The 14,787-nt window shown below is 43.6% G+C and overlaps 1 protein-coding gene across 1 annotated transcript in view; it reads left to right on the top strand.

Annotated features, from left to right (window-relative positions):
* Positions 1–14,787, top strand: part of LOC117389172 (receptor tyrosine-protein kinase erbB-4) — a 336,244-nt gene that overhangs the window by 285,858 nt on the left and 35,599 nt on the right. Inside the window, exons 19-20 of the mRNA XM_033986791.2 lie at positions 1,178–1,276; positions 4,996–5,181. Coding sequence (XP_033842682.1) covers positions 1,178–1,276; positions 4,996–5,181 — 285 coding nt within the window. The remainder of the gene's footprint in view (positions 1–1,177; positions 1,277–4,995; positions 5,182–14,787) is intronic.

The raw sequence follows: 14,787 nt of genomic DNA on the forward strand, positions 1-14,787 counted from the left end.
AGCCACAGGGGGCCAGGCAAATGAGGGCTGAGGTCACAAACAGTGTAACTCAGAGGTGAGGACATGTTACTAACGATGCCGATGAAATGATATGGAGGCTGTGTCACTTATGCCGTGAAAGTGTCATCGTCACTCACTTCTTTATAGTATAGCTCACATCTGGGTCAAAGCTACTACATACATCACTTCGCTACTATTGGCTCATAGGAGACCTCAGATTCCTTTTTATGTCTGTTTATTTCATAAGCATCAGTGCAGAGTTCCAGAAATTAGCCTTTTTTTTATTATTTATTTCAATTTCTGTAACCCAGTAAAGGAGGAAAATAGTACTGTAGTTGTTGTGAGATATGGCCATAGACTGTATAAATGGATATAGCTAATTTGCTAGAAGTGATCATGGGCATGCTTCTAGCTCTGTTGGCTCCAATTCGCTTTATACTAAAAAACTGTCGCACCCCTCTCTGTGTAACAACTTCTGTCACGCTCGTCATTTTGGTCTTAACCTGCTCTACATGATCCTGGTAATTTTATTTCACTGTAGTGTCTGTAAATCAAGATATGAACATTAATAACAGACAAATCAAGCACCTTGTTTCCCTGAGGTCGTTCCCACTAGCGTTAGAAACAGGTTTGATTGACAAGAGTTGCTAAGCATCCTCTCCCATGCGAACTGGAAGGGGAGTTAACTTCAATAGCCTTGCTCCGGATTGGATCTTTGGTTGTTATGATACTTCAAAATTCCAAATGTGGAACTCAGCTCCTCAGCAATTAAAGTATGACATAATAATGTATACTTTATCAACTATTAAAAGTAAGACACACGGCCATGAACATTGTCAATCTATATGAAACAGGTTACTCAACTCCAAGTCAGCTTCAGTACTGAGGGGATTTCCTCTGTCTTCTCAGTGCTGTGAAAAGATGACAATAGTCATTAGTTTTGAAATATATGTATTAATGGAAACGTATTTGCAATATTAATACATTGGTTGGATAGTTATATGATGGAATCTGCTAAAATGCAAAAAATGCGGCTGTTTGAGGAGGAAGTAGTTACAAACATGTTTTGTTTTGGTTTTTCAGTTAATATACTAATTCAGTATATTTAATTTATAAAAATATTTCATCCACAGTTACTGGTGGAGATGATGAGTGATTACACTTATCTTTTCTTTAGGGAATCTGGGTTCCAGAAGGAGAAACGGTGAAGATCCCCGTGGCCATCAAAATCTTGAATGAAGCAACTGGACCCAAGGCAAATGTGGAGTTTATGGATGTAAGTACAGCCTGAATCTGTCTGTGAAATATTTCTCACCATTAATAGAATTGGCACAAACATTACATAAACTTACCCTTAATTATCATTACAGTTACACTTGTTATTAAGCTGCTTTAAAGTATTTCGCTTGATGAGTGAAATAATACATCATGCGTGAGTCTCCGTTGGGATACTGTTCACATTACACCATGGGCCTCATCTGCACAGTAGGCCCTATTATGAAACATTTACCCATTTCTTATGTCTGAAAAAGTGTCTAAATTATTAGCCTGATGATGCAACCCAGATGAAATGCGCTACATTAACACAGGCATGCATCGAAAGCGACCCAATTGCGCTCATGTTTTTACACTTACTTTGACAGTCTACCAGGAAGACTTTTGGAGTTAGCATTTCTATTTTTATCAGCTTTGATGAATAACCTATGTTAAATTGTGTGCTCTTGTGCCTAACAATCAAAAAATGAGCCACATTAAAAATAATGGTCTTTGAAAATGAACTTTTAATCGTGATCCAAGTTTATCTAGCCTCAGCACTATTTGGTAAAAGACTTGAATACTTTTTTGACACAATTACATTCCAGTGCATTTGTTCGTCTGCCAGCTCCCTCAAGAATGAAGATGATAATCAGATGTTCTTTCATTCATATTTCAATAGGAATTTCAGCCAAACAGACCCATTTTGATCCAACTATTTATTATGCTCCAGCAGTTAATATTCCCAAGACCCGCATGGCCAACTAGTTCATTTTGAATATAATACAAACATGTAAAAAAGTAAAGACGAAGTTCATTTATTATAGAGTTGTGTTTTTTAAGTTCCTAAATAGAGGAAAAAGTTAATCATATTAGCTTTTACACATTGTTAGCTTTCTTTTTGACCTTGTTGAAGTTCTGATCCTAGGGTTGTCCTTGTTGTCTTTCTGTTAAAGCTACTATCTGTAAGTTTATTTGATTTTTTCACTATCAAACTGTAGAAACATAGGTACCATCTAGTGGTGCTATGTGAGAATACAACAAGTGTGGGTCGGTCAGTCTAATTACGGATGGTAGTTTTAAAGCTGCACTATGTAACTGTTCTGGTGTAATGTGGGCTGCCTGCTTGTCTCTAAGAAGATGTTACACAGAATGTTCCACAATAAGCAATTAAACTTACCTACTTACCAAATTTCATGCCATATCTGTGGAGAGATGAGAAAACGCACAACAAGAATGTTTTTTTTAAGTACTTTAGCAATAAAACAGTTATAATTAAATGTCAGCAAGTTTAATGTTAACGTTTAATGCTATTCTGCGGAACATTTTAAGCAAAGCAATGACACTTATGTTGAGACAAGCAGCTGGAGAATCACAGGTCATTATGGTCAATGAAGGACCGTACCTTGGATTCATAGAACGGTTCATCACTGTGGTTATATGTTGGTGTCCAAATTCATACTGCTCAGACTAAATAGTGTACCTGCATAAACAAATAAATGAGTCTAAGTCTAACTAAACTGAACTAAACACAAAATAGCAGCTCATTACAATACTGTAGAGATCTTCCCCAGCAAGCAAACGTGCGTTACAATGAAACCAGACTGCTGTAGTTTTCACCGAAGCTTGACTCTTTGTATAGTATCTGTATCAGTCAAATGCATGCTCCCAAAGCCATTGTTTTACCTTATGTACCCTGTGCCACTATCCATCTGGTGACGAATAGTCGGAGAAAGCCATAAAACTTACGTGTGGTGCCAAGTGATAAGTAGCTTCACAGTCGCTGCTAATGGATGAAGGTCTATTTTTGTTTGGTTAAGCATTTCATGTGAATGATTGCAGTTAATATGCATATTTGCTATGTGCTTTTGGTTATTTATTCATTCTAAAGAGGATGCAGCGTAAACAAATCATAGGAACATAATTTTCCCAAATAAGAATTTTAAATGTTGTTAATGTTTCTTAATAAGTGTATTTATCTAGGTTATATTTATACAGTGATAGTAGCGTACATAACAGTATACGCTGTAGCAAAAGCATATCTTTAACAGCACTAATAACAAAATAGTTGTCACAGCAGTAGTTGTTGGATTAGTAGCAGTAGTCTAGTAGTCAGTGGTCTGTACACTTTCTACATAGCCAGAAGTTTTTGCGTTTGAATGCAGTTTGAGGCATTATTTGCATGTTCTCCCAGAAATAGTTTTGTCTAAATAACTAGACCAAAAATAACAATGGCGGGAAGATGTCCAACAATCATTTAAGATAATAAAATTCAGTTTGTTACATTGACCAAAGCAAATGGCTCAGATATCCTTTACATATTAACTGTTTACTACAAAGCAATGTGAGTCTTTGATGTCAGGTTTTGACTACATTTCTGCTGTTCCTGACTTAGTTCAAGAGGAAGTGGAGGGTAAAACAGAATAGGGGCTCTTGTGATCTTTGGAGATGTGGTCTAGACCTGTAAACAGCATACACATCCTCTTTGAAGCTGGTCCTCTTTGTCTTTTGTCACTTAATGAATGACTCACTTGAATATAAGCAACAGTGTACAGTACAAATTAGGAAGCTATCGCACTCATTGGTTCTCACTCTGTCGTAGAGGTAGTGGGTTGTTCGCAGACTGGCTCTTGTTTTACAAAAGGGAGATAAAATGATAAATGGTCACTGCAGGATTTTTGTTAATAGTTGTTGACATTAAAGACATTGATTAGGAATGCACATTTGGCATTTCTTTAGTGTTTATGCTCCACGCTCATTATGCAGTGCTGGTGAGAAGAGCACTTGGATAAGAGTGAGAAGGGACTTGGACAATAAGGAAAATCTCCAAAATTATTTAGTTTGATTATATATTCATGTTGTCGTAACGGCTAGTGCGGGTGCGGACCAATGAGTGCAGACTTGGGGGCAAGTTTACAGTGCGTTTATTTACAGTGAGGATCAAAGTCAATTCAGATTGTTCGCTAATCATACACTGGACATAGGGCAGGGCAGGAGCGGGATAAACCGGGACTGGCGCGGGAGCAGAGACTGCCGGGACCGAGACACGACGAGACCAGGGGCCGGACCAGGAGACACGGAGCTGGGGTAATCCAGAGAGTGGGAGCCAGAGCAGGAGATGGGAAGCACACCGGAGACCAAGACAGGGCAGGAGGCAGGGAAGAGGGTAGACAATACCGGAGCTGGAGCGCGGAGGCAGGAGCGAGCGAGGGCAGGAACCTGGAAGGAGGTGAAAAATCCAATAAGCAAACAGGCTGACAGTTAACAAAATGCAAAAATAGGCTGGAGCATTCACGTTGACACGCAGACGGTCTGGCTCCGAGTGTCTTCTGCCGAGCCCTCATATACTCGGCAGCAGGTGACGGTAATTGCGCTGATGCGCTCCAGGTGCGTGCGGGAGGAGTCAGGAACTCCGCCCAGCTCCAGGCAGACAGGTAGGGGAGGGGGAGAGAGCACAGGAGGACAGAAAAAAACAGGCATCATGACACATGTGTTTTAAGTTGTGTACTTCGAGCCCACGCACGCTTTCAAGTGATGATAAATTAGAACTGTTTCCATCCTGGATGGTAAAAAGTCTTAAAGATAAAACAGGAAAAGGCCATGTGACAGATATTGACACATTCCCAGGTACTTATACTGCTTGAATAGCAGAACTGCATATTTCAGCACAGCATTATAAAGCATCTTTACACATAGTTGTTTTGGTAGTTTCTTTGTCTGATTTTGCCCGTTTATGTCCAGGAGGCCCTGATCATGGCGAGCATGGAGCACCCTCACCTGGTGCGTCTCTTGGGAGTGTGTCTGAGTCCCACCATTCAGCTGGTCACTCAGCTCATGCCTCATGGCTGCCTCCTTGATTACGTGCACGAGCATAAGGACAACATCGGCTCACAACTGCTGCTCAACTGGTGTGTGCAGATCGCCAAGGTAAGAATATGACACATGACTATGCCAGTCTTACATAGTCTTACAGAGCGCTCACACATACACAGAGCATGTATACACACTCTGCAGTAGAAAGTTCACTGTCTATAAAGCAGCTCTCATGTCAGAACCATGAATGCACATGGTTTATGCCTTTCTTGTGCATTTGTGTAAATGTGAGTGTGTGTTACTTAAAGGCAGTTTAAAGTACAGTGAAACTGTTTTATTTCAGTGTGTACAAGTTGTACAGTGAAATATACTCTCACAGAACAAAAATGTCTACAGTACTGTTCTGAATTTGAAAAAGACTGTTAACTATTAGAATAACCCCAGCCTTGGAAGTATAAAAAGTAAACCTTTATAATCGCAAAAACAGAATTGAATATGTATGAAGAGGATATCATTTTAGTATACCGAAAACGTTTGATTATGTCTTCTTTTTTTTTTTTTTTACGCATAGTTAATGTGTAAAGCCAAAGCACTCACATGTAATAGCTTTTCCTTGATGCAATAATCATTGCAATTATGGGTAATATAAGTTCATACATTGTGAGTTGTTAAAAGTTCCTCTTGACTATAGTGCTCCTTAATGAACAAGTACAGACAGAGCAGATTTGCTTTGAGAGTGCCGTGCTGCTGTGGGGTTGGAGCAGACAGTGGAGTCCACTTCTCCAGAGAACTGCAGTAAATAATTCAGAAGAAGGCTTGACTTTGTTGGAGGAAGTCGGGAGTGCTGCGAACAGAATGCCCGATGTACGAGTGCATTATCAGTCAGTTTAATCTGAGCACATTCACTTGTTAAATAGACTTGCGCTGTTTTTTGAGTCACAGTTTGATTATGATCAGCTGTGATAACTCTGCAATGAAATGTGCTAATTTAAAGTTCCTAAAATAGTGTGTAAAAATGCTTAGGCCGAATTTCAAAATGATTCAACTTTTCTTAAAAATCACACCACGAAGCAACCAAGGACAAAATTCTAGGAAGAATTTTGTCCAGCATAATTTTGAGATACAAACTGGAAATGTCAACTTCTCTTATTAAAATGCATTGCAGTATGTAGTTGGTTTGAAACTCATTTGAAAAAAAATAAAACTTTATTTCAGAATTTTTTACTCCTGTATGTCAGTGCAAGATGGAACGAGTGCCTTTATGAATGTGTTATCCAAGTACTTTTATTTCTCCACTGGTTTATGTTTGCATGTACCAATTATAATTTTAGAAACTGTGTATATTGGATTATAGGTACCACTTTTATTGCCTAAAAATACACGCAGTCTCAAAGTACCTTTTAGGTTTAGCAATGCAAGTTTTTAAAGTAAGCATTAAACAACGAGGCGCCGTGTGTTATGCAAGTTTACTGTGCTTATTCACTGTCTGCAAACGTCTAAAATATCAATTACGTCAGTGTCTTAAATGAAGCTAGTCCCTACATCCTACTCACCGCGGCTGACCAGTTGTTTACGCGTTGCTATGGTGATGTCACAGCGATGTCCGCAGAGCTGTGGTATAGAATGTGATTTAACTGTTGCCGGACTATTTGCACGTTATGCAGTATTAACGCACAGCAGTTAGCCAATGGACTTCTAACTGTGGTATAAGCCATATTAAACCATCCATTATATTGCACTGCCTAATACACCTCACAAAGTGCTTTTTTTATCCCAAAGGCAGTCAGAACATGCATTAATCCTGACAAACTCCCCATGTAGAGCTACACAAATATTCCTACTGTATGCAATTAATCACAGAAATTACCTCTTGGAGAATAAGCAAAGCCAGCTACAGTCATTGTTCCACCAGTGCAGGGAATACAAATAACTGTGGCCACTGTGAACACTTGTCAAGAGCTCCAAATGTATAATTCATAAAGTGGTGGTATGATTGTGTATTATTTACCAGCGTTACAGGGTCTCCTCCGCGTTTTGTTTAGTGTTTTCAATAATTGCATACTGCACTTGGAGACAGCAGCATCGTCTGGAATCAACTTTTAATACCAAGGGACGTGCACACTCTTGGACAAAGGATCTAAATGAGTAATGTCAACAAGGTGAGCAACTGGCACTAAAGATGTCGACGTACAACGCAAATGATATGATATAGCGCTAATACACACGCTGTTACTTGTACAAGAGGGAGGAGCAAATATATATATTCAAAGTATTTGTTTTTATCATTTATTTTACAGATATTGTTTATTGAGTGGATTTAAGACAAGTTACGTCACAATAATAGAACATAATTTTAATAATGGACTAAACATATTCTGTAACTGTTCACAGTGTTTGTTTTAGCTCTGCAGAAAACCAATTACTATCTGTATTGTACTCTCTAGTATATGCTCCACATGTTGTATACTACGTTTATTGTCATTTATTTGCATTGTTATGTTTAGTACGTGTTTCTTTTTTTATGATTTTCTTTTATGTGACTTTCTCTTAAATACAAATTTCCAGTATTTCATGAACATTCCTGTATCCATCCACCGTTACCTCAAACATGTCACCAGCCTTCCTCCCGCTCCTCTCGCCTCCCGTCACGGTCACCATCATTTCCATAGATTATTAATGAAAGCATGAAAGCCATGCTAATGAGTAGATTCATCTTAACATATGCGTACTTTTCCTCTACTTGTAATATAGATTTTTTTTTTAGTTTATCTTTACCCACGCTATAACCAAATATATCAAACTGCCCTCATTTTGTCGACTTGCATCTCAAATCTTCTACTTAGCCTAGGGTTTGTTATTCTTTATATTTAAGTACACATCAACTGCACGTCTAAAGTTGTCAAAGTACGTCGTAAAGTATTTGACAAGTACTACTACTCCAGATGACTTTAAATATGCAGTTTCTTAGTATAGCCTTTACCATGCTCCACTGCGCACATCATCCAGCTGGTGTTTACTATACGTTCTCGGCAAAGATGCATTTTTTGTCATTTCTAGTATTTATTTTTTACAGAGACTAAACTTTGACGGAGTGTGTGTGTGTGTGTGTGTGTGTGTGTGTGTGTGTGTGGGGGTGTGTGTGTGTGTGTGGGGGGGTGTGTGTGTGTGTGTGAACTCAGCTAGAACTATATAAAATGCTAAACTCCCTGTCTGATATATTATCCTATAAGACATTTTTAAGCAAATGTGCCAGTTGAAATGTATGAAAAATAGTCAAATATTTGCTGCTTTGTACATTAGTTTGAATCTTAATCGATAAGGCACTGGCCCATTTTTTTATCATTCGCAAACCTATGGATAATCCTGTAATAAAGAATTTTTTTTATTTATTTATTTATTTAAAAAAAAGTTGTGGTCAATAATTACCCAGGTTTTAACCCAGGCCTTGTCCTCCACACTCTCAAAAAATCAGTTATTTTTGTCTCACCAGAGTATACAGTATATATTAGTCTGCATAACCTATTCACCAGTCCATTTCTGTTCCAGCTCTTTAAGTAATGACCCTATGTTTCACCTGAGGCTTTTTCATTAAATGTATCAATATGTCAGTCAAGAATACAGAAGCACAGAAGATTAATATGTTACAGTTGAGATGTCCCGTTGTGAGCATGTGAAGACTATCTCTGTAAAGTTTTCCCCAAGGTTCCACTAAATGATCATTTCTTCCACATTTTAAATCATCTGTGGGCTGAGTCACTTAAGGATTATGTTTGTTATTTCATGTTTTTCTTTGAACATACATCCATACATACATCCATTGGTGGAGGGGTTTGAGCACCCGAATGATCCTGGGAGCTATGTTGTCGGGGGCTTCATGCCCCTGGTAGGGTCACCCATGGCAAACAGGTCCTCGGAGACGGGTCTGACTAAGAGCGGTTCAGAAGCCCTTCATGAAGAAAAATACAACAAGGCAGTTTACGTCGCCCGGACTGGCGTTACCGGGGCCCCACCCTGGAGCCAGGCCTGGGGTGGGTGCTCGGCAGCGAGCGCCTGGTGGCCGGGCCTTTCCCCACGGGGCCCGGTCGGGCCCAGCCCGAAGAAACGACGTGGGGCCGTCCTCCCGTGGACCCACCACCTGCGGGAGGAGCCATGAGGGGCGGGTGCGGAGAGATCCGGGTAGCAGTCGAAGGCGGGGACCTCGACGACCGGATCTCCGGACATGGAGACTAGCTCTGGGGACATGGAATGTCACCTCGCTGGGGGGGAAGGAGCCTGAGCTTGTGCGGGAGGTTGAGCGTTACCGGCTAGATATAGTCGGCCTCACCTCCACGCACAGCTTGGGCTCTGGAACCCATCTTCTTGAGAGGGGTTGGACTCTCCATTTCTCTGGCGTTGCCCGCGGGGAGCGGCGGCGAGCTGGTGTGGGCTTGCTCATTGCCCCACAGCTCAGCCACTGCGTGTTGGGGTTCACTCCGGTGAACGAGAGGGTCGCGTCCCTGCGCCTTCGGGTCGGGGACAGGTCTCTCACTGTTGTGTCGGCCTACGGGCCAAACAGCAGTGCAGAGTACCCGGCCTTCTTGGAGTCCCTGGGAGGGGTACTAGACAGTGCACCAACCGGGGACTCCGTTGTTCTCCTGGGGGACTTCAACGCCCATGTGGGTAACGACAGTGACACTTGGAGGGGCGTGATTGGGAGGAACGGCCTCCCCGATCTGAACCCGAGCGGTGTTTTGTTATTGGACTTCTGTGCTAGTCACAGCTTGTCCATAACAAACACCATGTTCGAGCACAAGGGTGTCCATCGGTGCACATGGCACCAGGACACTCTAGGTCGGAGGTCGATGATCGACTTTGTTGTCGTGTCATCTGACCTCCGACCGCGTGTCTTGGACACTCGGGTGAAGAGAGGGGCTGAGCTGTCAACTGATCACCACCTGGTGGTGAGTTGGATCCGCTGGCGGAGGAGGAAGCCGGACAGACCTGGCAGGCCCAAGCGTATTGTGAGGGTCTGCTGGGAACGTCTGGCGGAGCCCTCTGTCAGGGGGGTCTTCAACTCCCGCCTCCGGGAGAGCTTCTCCCTGATCCCGGGGGAGGTTGGAGACATGGACTCCGAGTGGGCCATGTTCTCCACCTCTATTGTTGATGCGGCTGCTCGTAGCTGTGGTCGTAAGGTCTGTGGTGCTTGTCGCGGCGGCAATCCCCGAACCCGGTGGTGGACACCGGAAGTAAGGGATGCCGTCAAGCTGAAGAAGGAGTCCTATCGAGCCTTATTGGCTCGTGGGACTCCTGAGGCAGCTGATGAGTACCGGCAGGCCAAGCGTGCCGCGGCTCGGGCAGTCACAGAGGCAAAAACTCGGGGTTGGGAGGAGTTCGGGGAGGCCATGGAGGAGGACTATCGGACGGCCTCAAAGAGATTCTGGCAAACCGTCCGACGCCTCAGGAGGGGAAAGCAGTGCTTCACCAACACTGTTTACAGTGCGGGTGGAGAGCTGCTGACCTCGACTGGGGATGTTGTCGGGCGGTGGAAGGAATACTTTGAGGATCTCCTCAATCCCACTGTCACGTCTTCCGAGGAGGAAGCAGAAACTGGGGACCCAGAGGCGGACTCGTCCATCACCCTGGCTGAAGTCACTGAGGTGGTTGGCAAGCTCCTCGGTGGCAAGGCTCCGGGGGTGGATGAGATCCGTCCTGAGTACCTCAAGTCTCTGGATGTTGTGGGACTGTCTTGGCTGACACGTCTCTGCAACATCGCGTGGCGGTCAGGGACAGTACCTGTGGAATGGCAGACCGGGGTGGTGGTCCCTCTGTATAAAAAGGGGGACCGGAGGGTGTGTTCCAATTACAGGGGAATCACACTCCTCAGCCTTCCCGGTAAGGTCTATTCCAGGGTGCTGGAGAGGAGAATCCGACCGATAGTCGAACCTCGGATTCAGGAGGAGCAGTGTGGTTTTCGTCCTGGTCGTGGAACACTGGACCAGCTCTATACTCTCCATCGGGTCCTCGAGGGCTCATGGGAGTATGCCCAACCAGTCCACATGTGTTTTGTGGATCTGGAGAAGGCATTCGACCGTGTCCCTCGTGGTGTCCTTTGGGGGGTGCTCTGGGAGTATGGGGTCCGGGGCTCTTTGCTAAGGGCTGTCCGGTCCCTGTATGACCGGAGCAGGAGCTGTGTTCGCATTGCCGGCAGTAAGTCAGACCTGTTCCCAGTGCATGTTGGACTCCGCCAGGGCTGCCCTTTGTCACCGGTTCTGTTCATTATATTTATGGACAGAATTTCTAGGCGCAGTCAGGGGCCGGAGGGGGCCTGGTTTGGGAACCACAGGATTTCATCTCTGCTGTTTGCAGATGATGTTGTCCTGATGGCTTCTTCGAGCCAGGACCTGCAGCAGGCACTGGGGCGGTTTGCAGCCGAGTGTGAAGCGGCTGGGATGAGAATCAGCTCCTCCAAATCCGAGGCCATGGTTCTCGACCGGAAAAAGGTGGTTTGCTCCCTCCGGGTGGGTGGTGAGTCTCTGCCCCAAGTGGAGGAGTTCAAGTATCTCGGGGTCTTGTTCACGAGTGAGGGAAGGATGGAGCGTGAGATTGACAGGCGGATCGGTGCAGCGTCTGCAGTGATGCGGTCGCTGTATCGGTCCGTTGTGGTAAAGAAGGAGCTGAGCCGGAAGGCGAAGCTCTCGATTTACCGGTCAATCTACGTTCCTACCCTCACCTATGGTCATGAGCTTTGGGTAATGACCGAAAGGACAAGATCGCGGATACAAGCGGCTGAAATGGGCTTCCTCCGCAGAGTGGCCGGGCGCACCCTTAGGGATAGGGTGAGGAGCTCGGTCACACGAGAGGAGCTCGGAGTAGAGCCGCTGCTCCTACACGTTGAGAGGAACCAGCTGAGGTGGCTCGGGCATCTGCTCAGGATGCCTCCTGGACGCCTCCCTAGGGAGGTGTTCTGGGCATGTCCCACCGGGAGGAGGCCCCGGGGAAGACCCAGGACACGCTGGAGGGACTATGTCTCTCGGCTGGCCTGGGAACACCTTGGGGTCCCACCGGAGGAGCTGGAGGACGTGTCCGGGGTGAGGGAAGTCTGGGAGTCCCTGCTTAGACTGCTGCCCCCGCGACCCGGCCCCGGATAAGCGGAAGAAAATGGATGGATGGATACATCCATACACTGTTGTTATTCTATTCCTTGCAGTTTATTATTACTACTCAATCGGCATTAAAGCTGACCTATTATGCAAAATCACATTTTTTTTTGGCACTTTTAACGATGTTCTAGCTGTTTCCCCTCACCATTTATCCTTTTGAAGTTGTATTTGGAGTGATTTGAACAATCTTTCATCAAATGATTAATTTTCAAGACGCCACATTGCTGATCAACTCCCGTTTTCACCACCTCCAGTATATGTTCACTGCTCTCTACTTACTTTGTTCTCCAATTTCATTTTCTTAATAGATGATACACGTAGGATTTGGTAGTAGTCATTTTGGTCTCAGTGAAAAAAGTCTGCTACTCACTTGCATCTGCAGCTATCCATCGAAGGTGCCAACAGCTGCATGGACCTAGTTATACAGTTCAGCTAGCTCTGAAATGCTGCTGACTTTCTATACCAAAGCAACAGGCTTTCTACACCATATGGCAGAAGAGTTCTAGAGGAAACACTTCAAGGGAAGTGTCACTGATTGAAACAACAGAGCAAAGTGAGAAAGGCTTAGAAGAGAGAGGGCTTTCCTGTTTTGTCACCACATGCCATCTGGCGCCCCCTGGAGGCCGCTGTGATGCTGCAGGACACAGAAGACGGAGAGGAGGGACACATTTGTACTGAGGCCCATTACTCTCCTCACACTGCCCTGGCATTGGATCTGATAGCCCTATCTGTTGAGCTGTACTGAGATTTTTGTTTTAGCTTTCTATTATTGTGTATTTTGATTGATTAATTGGTTGATTTTGCATAGTACTGACAGACTGTGTGCTTTACATGTAAACTACGTTATGTTCAGATGCCTGATTTTTTTATATCATGTCACAGTCTCACATCTGTCCCCGTCTGTCATCACCCCCCTCTGCTAACCCTGTGTTGTTTTCTTGTTTCTACCTGTCATACTGATATAACTGAATGTTAGCAACTGTCATTATATCCCTGAATAGAACTTTATAGGCTAATAACCTTGTGTTGATGGCTTGTTTAGTTCATTTGTTATAAGTTTGGAGTCGCTGTTTAAAACAAATATTGTTTTTGCTGCTCAAGGTAAAAGTGCATGTCAAGTGTTTTGTTTTACTGTTACTTTTAAGCTGCAGAGTACATTATTTAAAATTGAAATCTGATTAATTTTTAAACAACATCCTCCTAGAATTGCTATCACTTATAACTACATGGAATAATGGAGATTGGAAGTGGCCTCTGCATACCAAAGAGAACGCTCAAGGTGCCAGACAGATAAATAGTCAGAGCAAAGGACAGAAGGGTACACAAAGCCTATTAGACCTGACTCATATGGCTGCCACGCTGTCAGTCAAGACAGAATGGCCTCTCTCCCTGTTTCTCCCTCCCTCCTGCATTCCCCAGTGCCTCTCTACCACTCACCCCCTCTCACACGGGGGTAACAGGAGATGGATGTGCTCATGTAGAGGTAGATGGATGACTAGACTGACACAATAGATGGATGGGGCAGATGGGGAGACAGAGGTACATACAAACACATGAGTAATTACAATAAAGCCTATAACCCTTTAAGTTAACCATATTGCATATTACCAAAATGAAAAAATACTACGTAACAAGTCCTTCAATCTATTGCTTGGTCATACTTCTTCCTATTACTATTACCAACTAATACATTCAGATGCCTTTAAGTTTTATGATTTTTTAAATTAATGCGATAATTATACGAACATGGAATAGCGTTAACCGAACCACCCACACTTATTTTGAGCGTTTTCCTTTATCCTTTTGGCTGTACACGCTTTCACACATACATATACAGAAGATGCCTATCTCTTTTTCCTGTTTAATGTCAGGGTTCTGGCCTGTATTCCCCCTGCATGGCTCATTAGAGATCAGGTTCACCTCTGATTTCATATTTATTTCCCAGAGGAACAGTGTACACCAACACACATCTCAGCACATCATCTATCCTCCATCGCTCTGGCTCTCGCAGGCGAATTCAAGCTAACGCTGTAAGGCTTCTATAGGATTTAGCCTAAAGCGGGAGAAATTGGCTTTATCGCAACACTAGTCACTACTATGAAAATTTGAAAGAGAAATAGGTTTAGAATCATGTGCTGGAGATGTGCTGTCACAATAGGAAATTTCAATACCACAATGAAGACAAAAATGCAATTAATTTGAATGAAAAAAGATGTGGTCTTCACTTCTCGGGCTTTAAATCAGTTTTTGTTTTGTGATATTTTGGCAACGTGGTTATAAGTTCCTTGCCTCTCTGTGTGTTTCGTACAGATTGATATCAGTCTGGTCTCCACATCCTCCGTTGCGTCTCAAGCTCGGTCAAACGTCATTGTCCAACCAGTGACACATGTGAAACGAAGGAGCTCATTGGTCACCCATCATTTACAGATCAAACCTAATTTACCTCACCTCAGATTAACAGAGATTAGTGCTTCCGTCATTGATTCTGCAGAAATCCACGATGCTTTCCAGGCCGTGTGATCTTTTATTTCTTTATTTTTTCTGATATGGACGGACTATGCTTGTCCCCACGTGGCTAATC

The sequence above is a fragment of the Periophthalmus magnuspinnatus genome, chromosome 21 (genome assembly GCF_009829125.3).
Source record: "Periophthalmus magnuspinnatus isolate fPerMag1 chromosome 21, fPerMag1.2.pri, whole genome shotgun sequence".
Lineage (NCBI taxonomy): Eukaryota > Metazoa > Chordata > Actinopteri > Gobiiformes > Gobiidae > Periophthalmus > Periophthalmus magnuspinnatus.